Source organism: Cyrtonyx montezumae, unplaced genomic scaffold (assembly GCF_038088225.1).
Source record: "Cyrtonyx montezumae isolate F1298 unplaced genomic scaffold, pur_monq_1.0 scaffold_32, whole genome shotgun sequence".
NCBI classification, from domain to species: Eukaryota; Metazoa; Chordata; class Aves; order Galliformes; family Odontophoridae; genus Cyrtonyx; species Cyrtonyx montezumae.
Genome location: NW_027072037.1, coordinates 4,245,355 through 4,259,471, shown reverse-complemented (window position 1 = coordinate 4,259,471; position 14,117 = coordinate 4,245,355). Strand labels below are relative to the sequence as shown.

At 40.4% G+C, this 14,117-nt stretch overlaps 1 protein-coding gene across 1 annotated transcript in view; it reads right to left on the bottom strand.

Moving 5' to 3' along the window:
* The window catches only part of DLEC1 (DLEC1 cilia and flagella associated protein), a 34,336-nt gene extending 21,514 nt beyond the window's left edge, over positions 1–12,822 (bottom strand). The window contains exons 1-13 of the mRNA XM_065744818.1: positions 12,640–12,822; positions 10,922–11,078; positions 10,302–10,412; positions 9,112–9,296; positions 8,631–8,851; positions 8,309–8,390; positions 7,809–7,896; positions 6,783–6,956; positions 5,881–6,017; positions 4,622–4,714; positions 3,342–3,432; positions 2,572–2,734; positions 791–983 (exon numbers count right to left, since the gene is read on the bottom strand). Of these exons, the coding sequence (XP_065600890.1) occupies positions 791–983; positions 2,572–2,734; positions 3,342–3,432; positions 4,622–4,714; positions 5,881–6,017; positions 6,783–6,956; positions 7,809–7,896; positions 8,309–8,390; positions 8,631–8,851; positions 9,112–9,296; positions 10,302–10,412; positions 10,922–11,078; positions 12,640–12,822 (1,878 nt within the window). The remainder of the gene's footprint in view (positions 1–790; positions 984–2,571; positions 2,735–3,341; positions 3,433–4,621; positions 4,715–5,880; positions 6,018–6,782; positions 6,957–7,808; positions 7,897–8,308; positions 8,391–8,630; positions 8,852–9,111; positions 9,297–10,301; positions 10,413–10,921; positions 11,079–12,639) is intronic.
* Between the last annotated feature and the right edge of the window lie 1,295 nt (positions 12,823–14,117).

Sequence of the window (14,117 nt, the reverse complement as noted above, 5' to 3'; positions counted from 1 at the left end):
CTCCAAATAGCTCTGGTTAACAAATTAAAATCCTGAAAAATACCATTAATATATTTTCATATTGACTCACTGAAGTGTTTTTTTATAAACTAATTTCTCTTCCACACTTACTTGAGGCATGCCTATGTCTGTCAATCATCACAACATGGGATATTCGTGCTCTTGGGTTTACTTTGGATCAAGTTTCCTTAAACATAGTGAGCTCATACTCCTTATTTACAAGGATGAGAGAGCAGAAATGGAGACAGACATCCATCAGTACAGCTGCACTCAAACATCACTACACCCTCTACCACAGCTGCATATCATCACTCCTCTGACAAAGGCCACTACGAGCCGTTCTCTGTATCCTTTTCAGCCCAAATAAGCCACAGTTGGAAAGAGTTGAAATCACCAGTTTGCTACCTGTGGTAGGTATAAAGCAGCTCCCCAAAGCAGCTCAGTGTGGATCCAAAGTATCAGGGGAGTGTGAAGGAGCTGGCAGAGTGGTAAAAAAAGGCAGCTTTACTGACCAGCACAGCTGCAGCTAAAGAGGCCGTGTCCAAAGTCTCAGTGTAAAGTAAATGGTGTCCGATCAGTACCACAAAATCACATGAGATCAGAAGCTGCCTCATATTTTGCAGTCAAAACATGTTTTCTTTTACTAACTTTCTGTGTTTTGATTACTGTTTATTAGAGCATAGTACCAGCTAATTGCATTTAATTGGCAGAGTTGCACAGCAAGGGTTTTATGACTTGCATAAAAACACGCAGCTGGAGTTTGTGGATAGGAAGGAATCACAAGCCATACCTCCTGCGGAGTGTAAGTGAGAGTAAAGTCATGATCAGCATGGGGAAGCAGAACTCCCTGCTCAGGACTCAGGGAGAAAGCCGACTCTGTGTCTCTGTTGTATTCCAGGGTCACAGATTGTGCACTTTCTCCCAGCATTATTGGTTGCAGGTTGGGCTTTATTATCTGCCAGTAAAAAGGAAGTTCTACATGGCTACAAAGAGGTGGACAAAGAAAAGAGGAAAGCTAGCATTAAAAAAAAAGATGCTGAGAGAGTTTTGGCAGAAAACTTTCAGTGATTTTTTTAAATGTAGCTAATTCCACTCTTTAGGATCATAGGGGATTACATTGCCAGTGCTGATGAGCTACCAAGCTGATGAGACAGCACCGAGTACATCAGCACTACAAAGAACATGCTAATTAATATATCAATGGAAATTTGGTACATATATTTATGCAAGAGATTTTAACGCTTTCATACTTTATGCATTTCATCACATCACACAACTTTTAAGGAACTCTAACCCACTTTTGTCAAGAATTTGACCATTCCTACTGCTATCAGTGTGTTTGTTTTGGATCCCTGCTAATGAGCTACATAACGTTCTGAATTTAATCCAAACGCAAGGTCTGGATTTTAACATGTCAACAAACTGGGGCCACAGCAAAGATTACAGCTGCAATCCAGAAAGTGTTGCTTAACTGGATTGCTTCAGAGGTATATTCCAGGGAGTGAGTTTGTAGATTTTAAAACCTGGTTCAGTTTGACCTCAAAAACTTTGCCTTAGAAAGTGGAGAAAGGACACTGGAGTTTCAAAATGAAAATAATGACATAAAACTGAACAATTCCTTGGGTCACTTTCTGTAGCATCATAAAGTTTTCTCTTTACTGATTCGACCGAGCTCAGTCTAAGACTGCCCAGCTCTGTTTAACACATATCTAACATCATAGCAAATGCTGTAATTGTGAAGCAGAGAAAATTCAGGAGATGGAAATCAATGAAAAGTCGCATCCTTTGTTAGGTACAGCATAAGGAGTTATACTTCCTTATGCCCAGACAACATTCTGTTCTGGCACTATGCACGTTTGGTTTGCGGGCCAGGTAAAATCCCAGAAATTTACTGTAGGAGGTAATGAGTTTCATTAGTGTATCCAGCACTGAGCTTCTCACTGCCCTGATGGTTTGCAGCCTCTAGTTATTGGAATCATGAAAATTAATGTATTATTATTGTTTGAGTGACTGGTATTGTACCATGCTCAGTACAGTGTAATTACAGAGGAACATATTCTTTGACTTCAAGTAGAGTTTAAATTTAAATCTATTAGGGGACAACATTTGGAATAGTGAAAATTTTAACCTTAGCTAATCACACTGAGTTCCCCTCTTAAATAGAGGAGATCTGGTGGAGTCCAGGATGCACTATGTCTTGTTCTATGTGAGGTGCCTACAATCAGTTCAGAATTGCATCCTCAAATGCACCTATTTCCCTGCTCTATGAAAGGACAGGTGCACAGGGTGCTTAGTTCTGTTGTACAAAAAAACCTTGTGGACACACAAAGTTAGATGAGGTAAAACCCATCTGGATAACTCTCTTAAATACTTCCTGTAATCATCCTCTTCTTAGAGCCATATCCTTGAACCTTCATTACTACACAGTGAAGCAAAAAGAAGCAAAGTTTCCACACAAAGTTCAGTAAATGCATGAAAACTTGCAGTCTGAGAGAGCATGGCATCACAAATGAGATCCCTACCAGCGTGTTCTGACTGCAGAACGTTATGCTATTAATAGTGGTTACATACGTAGAGTTTCTTATAACCAAATTCTTCTCTGTGGTGGTATGTGGGTTTTGGGGGTCAAATTGTACGAAGTGCTGTGCTGTTACATCAGTAACTTCACCAGGTTCAGGGCTGCTTTCTCCACCCGTAACATGCAAAAGCTCCAGAGCTATCAGCTGTCCAACCCCTTGAAGAAATAAGTAGGTATTACTGTTTACTGTCTGACTATTAACTTTGCTCATATTACTCATTAACAAAAATGCCAGCAGTGGTCATTACTGATTATATCTTGATTGTATCTGTCATTTCCTCAAATTTCAGAGCTCAGTACAGTATTTTCCTGACGTTGTTTTGATTATCACCATCTATCAGCTGAGATCCTCACTTTATGAACTTAACAGATTTGGATTTCCTAGCCTCAGGTTCAGCTCATTTACATTAGCATTGTTTCACTGAAGACAGCTGAGTGTTTGCAATGATTGGTAATAATGTGGCTCCAAGACATTCTGAGCAGTATAAAAACAATAAGCAACAAAAACATTATTAAAAATTGCTGGATGAAATACCTGAGGTAAGGTGATCGTATGGATCTGAAGTTAAGCCTAAGGTCATAGAACTCACAATTACTTCAGAGGATAAGCAGTAACATTTGCAATCATTTAAACTGGTTTCATTAGTCAACCAAAGACTGCCAATCTCTCCTTAATGCCCCAGATTTCTTCACACCCATATGTCCATTGACCACTGCTCACATTATGAGGATGGGCAGTGTTAGAAAGGCATTAGGAACAAACCTGTCACTGTAACATCGTTGATGTTGCAATTGTCACAAGCAATGGTGTATGTCTGTTGTGAGAATTCTGGCAAAGAAGGGAAAAACACTACCTGAAAGAGAGAAGGGAAATAGTAATGTCTGTAACTGACTTTTCTCCAGGAAGTCATACACTTCAAATTATAAGTGCTCAAAACCAGACAGTCCTCGTGAGTAATGATTTAATAATCCTACATTTACAATAATAATAAATGATCCCACATTTACAAGAAACAGGCAGAGCCAAATTCCCTTAACATAGACCAAAAAAGAAGTACGTGCCTTCTGGACAACTACATGTGTGTTTCTGGCTGATCACCACAGGCTGCCTTTGTAGTCACTGGATATGGGGACAGTTTACTATGTTAGTCATACCAACTGCACCCTCACAGTCAGTTCTGTCCTCCTTGAGCAAAGCCACTGCTGCCTATAAAGCTCCAGCAGTGTGAGCAGGGACAGCTACTGTGTTCCCTTCCTGAGCTTTACTTAAAAAAAAATAGATTCAGATCCCAAACTGTGCAACCTTTGGCTCTGGTACTACATGCCATGTTTTTCTCCGTTACCGATTACTGCCTGCAAGCCTAATGTGTTAAATCCACCTCCTCTTTCTCTTCCACATGTGTGGCCCTCCTGAAGCAATGCAGCTGGGGAGAAGAGGAAAAACTCCTTTACCCACACCTGCATGACACACTGCTTTCAGCAGCAGCCAGGAGGTACTGGAGAAAGGCAGGGCTGGAGGCTGGCTGTGCTCCCTGTGACGTTCAACCTCTCCCCATAGTGGGAGCAATGATGAAACGTGGCTGTTGGTGAAAGAGATGGCAGCCAGTACTGCACGCCCGCTGCAGGATCAGTAAACAGCAGAGAAGAAATGAAAGATTTGTACCTGCTGCTCCACCCTGAAATCACTTGCTTTCCAAAATTTCTTTCCAAGAAAGGTCACAAAGGAAAAGTTTCTTGGAGTTAATGTCCCAGCTGGAGCAAAATAAAGACTTTGTGTTCTTTGGTTCCTGTTTTCTCTAACAGGATTCTTTGAATGGGGAGAATCTGGCTGGTCTCTGAGTAGGTAAGAAAGAGTTGGAAGCTCTAAGGAAAGACCCTTCAGTAATGCTCACAGCTGCAATCCTTCCAGAGTCATTCCACAAAAGGACGTTTTTTTCTCATACAAATTCAGATTTACAGGGTCCAGACAAGACCTCATAAAATGATGCTGTTTTCCTAACGTATTGTAAAGTACAAATACTTTCCATAGCAGTATTTACTAACCTCCACTGCTATACTCTGCCCTGGAGCTAGCTCAAAAATAGCAGGATAGATCCTAAAGGGATCCTGTAGCGCAGAACCATCAGTGGCAACAGTCTAAGAGTTTCAGGGGAAAAAGAAAAAAAAAAAAAGAAGAAAAAAAAAAGATTAAATTAAATCAGCTTGATGTTTTCACAATACCTAAAATAAGAGGTATACATCACTGTTCTACTCCCTCCCATTTCACACGTCTCTGAAGTATGTGGCTTAAATATAGGGCTTAGTTAGAATAAATGCTCCATGTTTTCTATTTTCCTTGGTGAAAGCAGAAGAAACGAAGGTGCTGTCTCCAGAGACAAATGCTCATGCCAGGAGCTCTAACTCACTTAATTGCAGAAGAAACCTATAGCTTTGGAGAGTTGGAGCTTGATGATCTCTAAGGTCCTTTCCAACCTAAGCCATTCTATGAAACCAGTTATGCCTGAACACAGGAGCTGTTATGTTTTTATGTGCTTCTGACTCTGAGCTGGATCTGCAGTGTTTCAGGAGGGATAACCTAGCACATCAGATATTCCAGTGGCTTTTTCTTCCAACACATGAAAGGCTGATCCACCAGTCACATATTTTCTTCTTTGTCCATATCACTTAGACACTGTTTTGTGATGGCAAACTAAAGAGAAAGCAGTATTGGAGTGGACTGCTAGGGTTTGCAGGTGCAGCAAGGTTAGTAAGAGATATTTTTGGTGGAGAAGAAAACAGCTCAAGCAATGCTAGAACTGGTTGTATTTCTGTTTCCCTCGTGAGTAATAAACTGACCACTCCTCCCAGAGGAGGAAGACAGCCAGGGACAGCCTGGGCTGGAGAATAAATGTGAATCCCTGAAGGAATGCAACAGTACAGATGCATCCAATAAAGCCTTTAGACTTCGGTGCTAGTATACCATCATTATCTCAGATAGTCTTTACAGCAGGGCACCTATACCATACCATGTCCAGGGAGAAGGGGAAGTGGCCTCACATTGTGCCAGGAGAGGTTTAGGTTGAATATCAGGAAAATCTTCACAGAAAGGCTTGTTAAGCACTGGAATAGGCTCCCCAGGAAGGTGGTTGAATCACCATCCCTGAATGTGTATAAAAACTGTCTGGAGGTGGTGCTCGGGGCCATGATTTAGTGAGAGTTGTATGGTTAGGTTGAGGTTGGACTTGATGATCTTGAAGGTCTTTTCCAACCTGAGCAATTCCCTGGCTTCATGATTCTATGATTTTTTTCTTCTCATTACTCACCCTGAAATTAGGAGGTGGCCAGGCCTTCTTTGGCATTATACAGAACTTCCCAGTGCTCAATCCCTCATTTCTGCATGCAATCACTGTTACTTTTAATCCTCCAACAAGGCAGAAACCACAGTCTATAACACGAGGCACTGCAATGAGGAACACAGAAAATCAGCTGCACAGACAGTGAAGGTGGCAAAGTCAGCTAGTTCTTAAACAGCTTTTTAGACAACACTGCTATGCATGACTATGTCATCCTAAAAAGCCTTTCCATTTGAATGTTAAACCATATGAGTTGCATATTTCTACATTTATCTTACATTTTAATGGTGCTTCCTATTAAAAAAACTCCATCGCACGGTGGCAGTAAGAAAGGTGACCTTTCAAAAAGATCAGTGCAACAGGAAAGCTGAATTTAAACAAAAGCAATGTTGTGGAACAGCTGTCCTGGTTGTTTCAGCTGAGGTTAAATATTTGAGAGATGAACTCTTACAGGTATGCCATATCAATATATAGCAAATATAACAGAATGAATGTTAATGAATAGCAGTAAATATTTATAACTAAAAAGTGATTCCTTAATATTGATGGTTAGTAGTTTAGGAATTGACATGATACAAACATAGAAGAGTTGTTCCTGCTCATTTCTCTAATACAGTGAAAAAAATGAGCGCCGTGTGGCAAGTACAAATAATTGATGAAAAAATTGATAGGATTGCATTTTAATAGCTAAGAAATCTATTAGGAGTGAAAATGAGATGCATATTGAAAAGCAGAAAAAGCATTGCCAAGTTTTTCCATTTTTGTTGTTGTTTTTTGTTGTTTTTTTTTTTTGCATCAGAAAATTGGAAACAGGCAAATTAAAAAAAAATCAATTTAAAATAAGAGAAACTTAAGAATTGGACATTACTGACATGTTAGCACTGGAGGTGGTCTTCTAGCTTGAATTGGGATCAGAAGAGGTTCTGATACTTGAGTCTCCACTAATATATGATCTTCATAATCTGCTAGACTTTCAGGAACAAACTGGACTGTATACTGGCATGTCATCCCAGGAGCTACCATTCCTCCCTTTCCTGGTAATTTTCCTTAGAAAAAAAAATGTAAAGATTTAATCACAACCTCCCAAAGCTGGCATAGGTTTTCATGATCATAAGTCACTCTGGAAAGGTGCTTGTAACCTCACCCCATGTATTGCCTAGGTCAAGCTGATAAAAGCCACAAAAGACCTGCCAATGCAATCTGTGTATTTGTCAATCTTTCACTGAACTCAGAAGAAAAACGTTTTGTCTAAAATCTGTTTCTTATAATTGCAGAAATAAAATGAGGAGAAAAGTAGAGATGTTACCCAATTCCTCTCTGCCACAAAACTGCAAGGTTTACAGGTGTGCATCTAACTTCGAAACATCCCTTCAATGCTTTGACCATGATACCACAATCTCCTCAGGAAGTGTAATCCCATGCCTGGCTAAACTATTGTAGGAAAGATATTTTTCTTGTTCTTCCTCAACCAAACCTTCCTTGCTGCAATTTAAGTATGCTGTTTCTTGGCCTCTCTTCACACAGTTTTGATGGACACTAAGTCTGTTCACTACTAACTAACATGACACTAACTCATCTAAGATGAGTTTTGGCTAAGCTTCAGTCTGGGTATTCCATGGATACACATCCATTTGACTTCAAAGATCTAAATATCAATCTTCTCAAATAATTCATTAGGTTTTTTTTAATCTGCTTTTGAGTTGCATGTGAAGGGTCCTGGAGATGCAAAACAACATTCAGTTTCTAAAGAACTGAGCAGATCATTGTTGTAGTCTGCTATCCAGAGCACTGTGAGTATCCGAACAAGACATAAAGTCTCTGAAAACCCTCTGTTGAAGCAGATCTGAAGTATCTTTTTAAGTTTTATCATTTTAAAGGCAGAAAAAAAGAACACTCACCTGGCCCAATGGCAAATACTGAAGTAGAGGGAGGAATAAGTGTTGCACGGTGACATGTTGAAGTGATGTTCTGTAGCTCTACAGTTACCTTCATTTAAAAAGAAAATATAATACGACATTGAGTTTATTGTCACTCATTATAATGGTTGCAATTCCCTACTGCTTTGCTAGTAATACCTCATTTATCACCAAGACAGGTCTAAAAATCAGAATACTGCACAATCTGAAACTGATCATTTTTCTCAATTTATTCAGTGAAGTCTCAGTCAAATGCTACCAAAACCAAGCAGGGATTGGAAAAAGCTTTCGTTAGTTGGTGTTAGCTGCATGTGTGAAAGAATATCTTGAGGGCAGCTGAAGGGTTGTTAAATCAATATAAAGAGGAAACTCGGATTTCTGTTGAACTGTGGGATGCCAAAAGATCGGGTGAAATACATAGATCATGGCAGAACAAAATGCTTCCCAGTGGCCAAACAAACTCCCTACAAAGAAGGTCTCACCTCATAAACCCGGCCAACTTCATAATCAGAGAACAAAACAGTAGGTGGATTGGCAAGAAACACAGGAACAAATGAAGTATCACTGAAAAAAAAAATGGAAAAAAGGAAAGAAAATGACATCATTTTACTGCCTGGTTCTTTAAATATTGATAAAATGAAAATTTTCTAAGTGTATACTTTAGGAAAAAAAAAATCAGAATGTTGTATAAACATACTCTGTTTCCTAAGAGTTAAGTTATCCACGTGGAAATCCAAAGTAATTCTATAGTGGAGTTCTCTGTGGGTTCCAGCTCAGAAGCAAAAACAGGTATACACTGCTTACCCTGTATTACTTTCTGCTACTCTTCTGCTTATGATTTGTTCCAGCTGTTCTTGAGAAATGACAAGAGATTTGCCCCCATGAAGAGCATTTGGTGGGAAAAAGCGGGGATTCTTCAGAAAATTCTGTCTTTTCTCAAACCTGGCAAGGTAAGCACGCTCTTCTTCTCTCTCTGCTTTGCCCTTACTGCCTTTCCATGCTGCCTTCTGTGAGGCACTAGATTTCTTTGAAAAACAAAGAGACCATGGTGCAGAATTTAACACTGAGAACAATGGAAAAAGTAACCATACATGACTTATGAAAGCGTTGAAAATTGAAATAAAAACATATTTATCTTTTCTTAGCAGATCAAAGAGGAGAAATTTTGCAGCTAAATCCATAATGCACAGACATTCACTTTCTGTTCCAGGATTAGCAATAGGCCCTACAGTTCTGACACCAATAAATCTGTAAACCTGAAAACCAATACATCTGTAAAATGTACCTTACTGGTCCTTTTGGTCTGGTGCCTAGAGTCTGGAGTTGAAGGTAGAGTTAATGTGGATAAAGATACATTTGACAGACGACCAGATATTTTCTGAAGGTGTTCAGTCATCTGGTCACGTGAATCTGAGGAAATGTGCTGCTTAAAACTAAAGGTCTCCTTAACATAGCCAGGTTCTGGTTTTCCTACAGTTCAAAGGAAAATAGAATTTTAAGAGAAGAACGTGAATTATAAGCACTTATTCTAAGCATAGGCATATGAATTTATTTTGGTCTTGTCAACGGTAAAATGGTATCCTTTGAATCCTCTCAAATTTCATTTGTGTTTATAGCTTATTTTGCACAAATGGAACAAAGTAATTTAATAACAAGACTTCTATAATTAACAGTTAAATGAAAGAAAAGAAAGCTATATTACTGTCAGAAAGCTTGTATTAGTCTTACAAGTGGGACTTAGAGTGTCCTCTTGGGTTTTCAATCAGTTCTATATGATGGTCCAATGATAGTCAGAAAATTGACATAAACAAGATGTGTCATCTCGATCCACGCTCCCATTCTTCAACAATGAAATTGACAACTTAGGTGGATACTTAGGCAATTTAGATTATTGGCTTTGTTTTGAATTACAATGGATAAACAACCCAAACCTTGGAATTTGTGATTAAATAAGTTAGTCTGAAAGGTCTATGAAGAAGTCTTGACATTGTTCCAAAGATTTCTGTAAGTGGTCTTAATTTGAAAATTAAACTGAAATATTAATCAGAAAATTTAAATCTCAACCTATAGAACATAATTTTATCTCGTTGAAAATTATTTTTAATTTGATGTAACCTCTTCTCTACTTTGTATACAACATATAGTTACAGCTCAATGTAAATGAAATTCAGTAGAGGCAGAAAAGTTACTATTAATACTGAACTGCAAACAGATGTGTGACTACCATTACATTTAAACTCATGAATCTATTAATTCCAGAGGATGACAACTTTAATTTACCAATTTTATTTTGACACTGCCCCATTAATACTCTTTAGGCCCTTTTACACTCTTTTAAAATGGAAGGAATTTTTATATAGTTATATTTTATATATTTATCCATAAAAATATACTCAGATCTGCTGCATCCTCCAGTGCTTCAGTTCTTATAGGTTGGTCTACAAAGTCACAATTATTCTCTGTTGTAAAAGTTACCTTTCGGTGCTCTAGTAACAGGTAATTTATCAGTGATGTAATCATCAGGGCAGGTTAAATGATTTTTTCTGAGAAGTTCATTATCCACGATCCACCTAAAAGAAGATGCCACTACAACAGCAAAAGATTAATGCAAAGATAAGCACTAAACCTTAGCCCTTGAAAGTCAACCCACAATTCTGCTCTTTTTAACTCGCTATCAGGCAATATTTTTGGATAGCTAAACAATCAATTGTTTTAATCCCAGGATGTGGACATGCATCTCTACAGTTCTAAATTCAGTTGAAACTCAACCATTCAGACAATAGGAAAAAACATATCTTTGTTAGTTGTTGCTATATAGCAAGGTGTATATGTTTGTAGTAAAGTTAGGTGGGTAAGCTATTGACAGTAAGTTTAATACTTTGAAAACAACCTGGTCATTTAATTTCTAATAGTGTTAAGCAGATGTTACCCTCCTCAAATCTCTGCACAAAATCAAAGTTGCTCTGTTGATGTAAAGACAAACTAGAAGCACACGAGCCTCGTGTCAGTCCCACCAGTGATTTCAGACCAGTGTTGTTAGTCTCCTGGTACTACAGGCATGTACTCAGGAGAGACAGTATTTCCAGAATCCTCACCTGGTGGTAATCCCATTTTGTGGAAATCTTTCCTAGCATCCCCCTTCAGCACATTTAGGGCCCTTTCTTCTTCAGCTTTTGCTCGAGCCTTTGCCTGAATGATGTTCTTTTCTACTATACCAGCTTCTGTCAGTCGGTGGTTATACTCTGCTACAAGCTGTCATAGGCAAGGGTGAACATAGAGGAAATAACTGTAATTTAACCTGCCACAAATAAATATTAAATATCTCCTTACAGATAAATGTTTTCTATTAGCCTGAGCAGTAGATAGAGAGCTTGGTAAAACATAATTAATTCACTAGAATAAATTGTCATGCTAAAACACCTTCATTTCTTCCATTTAACTTGAGCTGCTTTAAGAAGCAATATTCAGCAGTCCCTGTATCAACAAGAACGTGTGAAAGATGAAGATAACTGTGTGTCATTTACCTTCTGTGGGACAGTAGCTACTGCACTACATTTTGCCTCCAAATGTAGAATTAAGCTTGAAGTGAACATTTCCTCCTAGTTGTTAAGAATTTCTCCAAAATATGCTAAGAATGATACTTTCCTTCTTAGGCATTTTGGATCATTGCTGAGTGTGGTGGGTGCTTCACAAGCACAACTCAAAAAGAAAGAGCCAGCCTCAAAGAAGATTTTAAAGACAGAATAATAGCAGAAGCATAGGGACATATCAGACCAATGCCACGTATTGGTGTCAGAGCACTTTGTATGGGAACTGCTGGATCATGGCTTGAAGCACTGATTGATCACCTGAGGTGAGCACTGGGTCAGCCATGGGAACACAGGTGAAGGCAATGCACCTGTGTGACCAGAAGGGGTGAAGTCTGGCTCCACCTCTCCCAGACCTCATTTAAGGGCTGACCACCATTAGAGAAGGATCTCTCTCTGGAGGTTGAACCTTTGGAGTTTCCTTTAGCAAGTCTAGGATATGGGTGAGTACTTTATTTTGATTGTCTCTCCATCTGTAAACCATCTGTAAAATATCTTGACTACAATACTATTTAGCATTATTCATTCTGTTAACCATATACACTTGTAGCCTATTTGTGAGTTTTCTATTGAGCTTTTATGTCACAAGATTTACTCACTTGGCCAATTTATTATTATTATTTTAATAGAAAGGTCAGGATGTGTTCAGCTAAAATTACATGCTTTTTTTCTTGTCCTGCTTATTGTGGGTTCTCTCCTTGTCAATGGAATGGATCAGACCAGTTGTGCCCTAAAGTGCCTTATTTCTTAATTTTCTGACAATATAAGAAAGCCTTAGGTGACAAGTTTAGCTGTCACACAGGAGACCTGTGCTGTCAGCTGAGATAAATCTTTGTCAGGCAGACAGCTTCAGAAATTGGTCTTTGTTTATTGCTGAGAATGTGCTGTGACCACTTGTATTCATTTGATGTATTCAGATTTGCCTTCTTTTATTTTATAGAAGGCCTTGAAATTAAGAGTAGAATCATCAGTGTTGGAAAAGATCATCTAGTTCAACAACTGCCACACCTACTATGCCTACTGACCATGTCCCTCTGTGCCACATCTCATACAACTTCCCTCAGCCCATCAATCCATCACAAATTTGTATGTTGTCATTTTACAGGGGCCATGCTAACTTCCTCTGTATTGCCCCTATTTTAGCATACATTCAGCCAAAACCAGCACAAAGTAACATGAAGCAACCCAAACAGAGCTCCAAACTCTGCCTTGGTGTTGCCTTGTACCTTCTGCAGCTCCTCTTTAAAGGCCTCGTGATGAGCACCATCACCTCCTTGAGATTTGGTCCCGTTTGCCTCTGCGTCGGCCCCTATAACGTCACCAGTGTGCAGGTCCTTAAAGGTGCTGCTCAGCAAGTGAGAGACGTCCTGAGGAGAGGATGCAAAGAGATGAATGTTTAAACCCCACATGTGTGTGCAGGGAGAGCTCTGTGTGCCCGACAGATGTTACCTGCAAATGGGTGGGGGGGCTGTGCTGAGCCATGGCGGCCTCCACCACCCTGAGACCTCCACTGCCTGTTGCTGAGCAACAGACCGGCCTGGCTTTTCCTCACTGCTCACCAAGCCTTCTCACCACTGCCGCAGCTGTTTTCATTAAGCATCACGTTAAGCAGAGTGGTTGATCAGGGGCTGCAGCCTCCACGAGGCAATCATACAGTCCTTCTGCCCTTGGGGTTGTTTCTGCCTCGTTCACTATTGGCCTGCCTGCACGGTCACCATGGCTGTGTATTCTGGTTGCTAACAACAGCTCCTTGAGTGGCTGATGTTTCCTTGGAAACCATCTTGGTGCAGCGCTTTGTGTTTGCTCTGCCTCCTTTCTTTGTTGTTCTTCCTTCCCCCTGCATCTTGCTGGGAGTGAAAGATGCCAGTGGTGGTGGATCACAGGGCTTCTCCCTCGCTGTCAGGGCAGCCTGGAGCTGGATGTGCTGAATGACAGAGTCCTGTGTCCCTCACTTCAGTCACCACACCGTTGCTCCCTACCTCTGCCTGAGAGGAGGTGGTGGTGAGGTGGGAGGCGGCCTCGGCGCCCAGGTAACAGTGATAGGATGAGAGGTGACGGCCTTGAGTTGCACCAGGGGAGGTTCAGGTTGGTATTAGGAACATTTTCTTCCCTGAAAGAGTTCTAATGCGTTGGCGCAGGCTGCCCAGGGAGGTGGTGGGGTCCCCATCTGTGGAGGTGCTTGAGAACCGTGGAGAAGTAGCACCGAGGGTTGCGGTCCATGGGCACGGTGGGGGTGGGCCGACAGCTGGACTTGATGGTTTCAGTGGTCTTTTCCAACTTTAATGACTCTAAGATACCTGCAAAGGGAATGCGCAGAGATTTGACGGGAAGAGCGGTGGGCATTGTGCTGGTGTGCTACCGCCCTCCGATGGCCTTGCACCAGAAATGGCCGTCACAAAAACAATTTGCCAGCATTTGTGCCTCCGTGAGCAGATCAGCAAGAGGCCTCGGGTGCGAGCCCCAGAATGGTGTTTGTAGGCATGCGACACATGGTTTTGTGACCACATCATATCACAAACGTTAGTTCCTCAGTGCAACAAAGCCTGCGTTTCACCATGCCAATACGATGCCAAACTGTGTTTTCAGTTCCCTGTGAAAACTGAAACTTTCCCAAGGGAAAGCTCAGCAAGTCTGAAATATCCTGTTCCAAAGGTTAAGGCAAGTCAAAGCAATCGCTGTCATCTGACAATGGTAGGACCGTGTG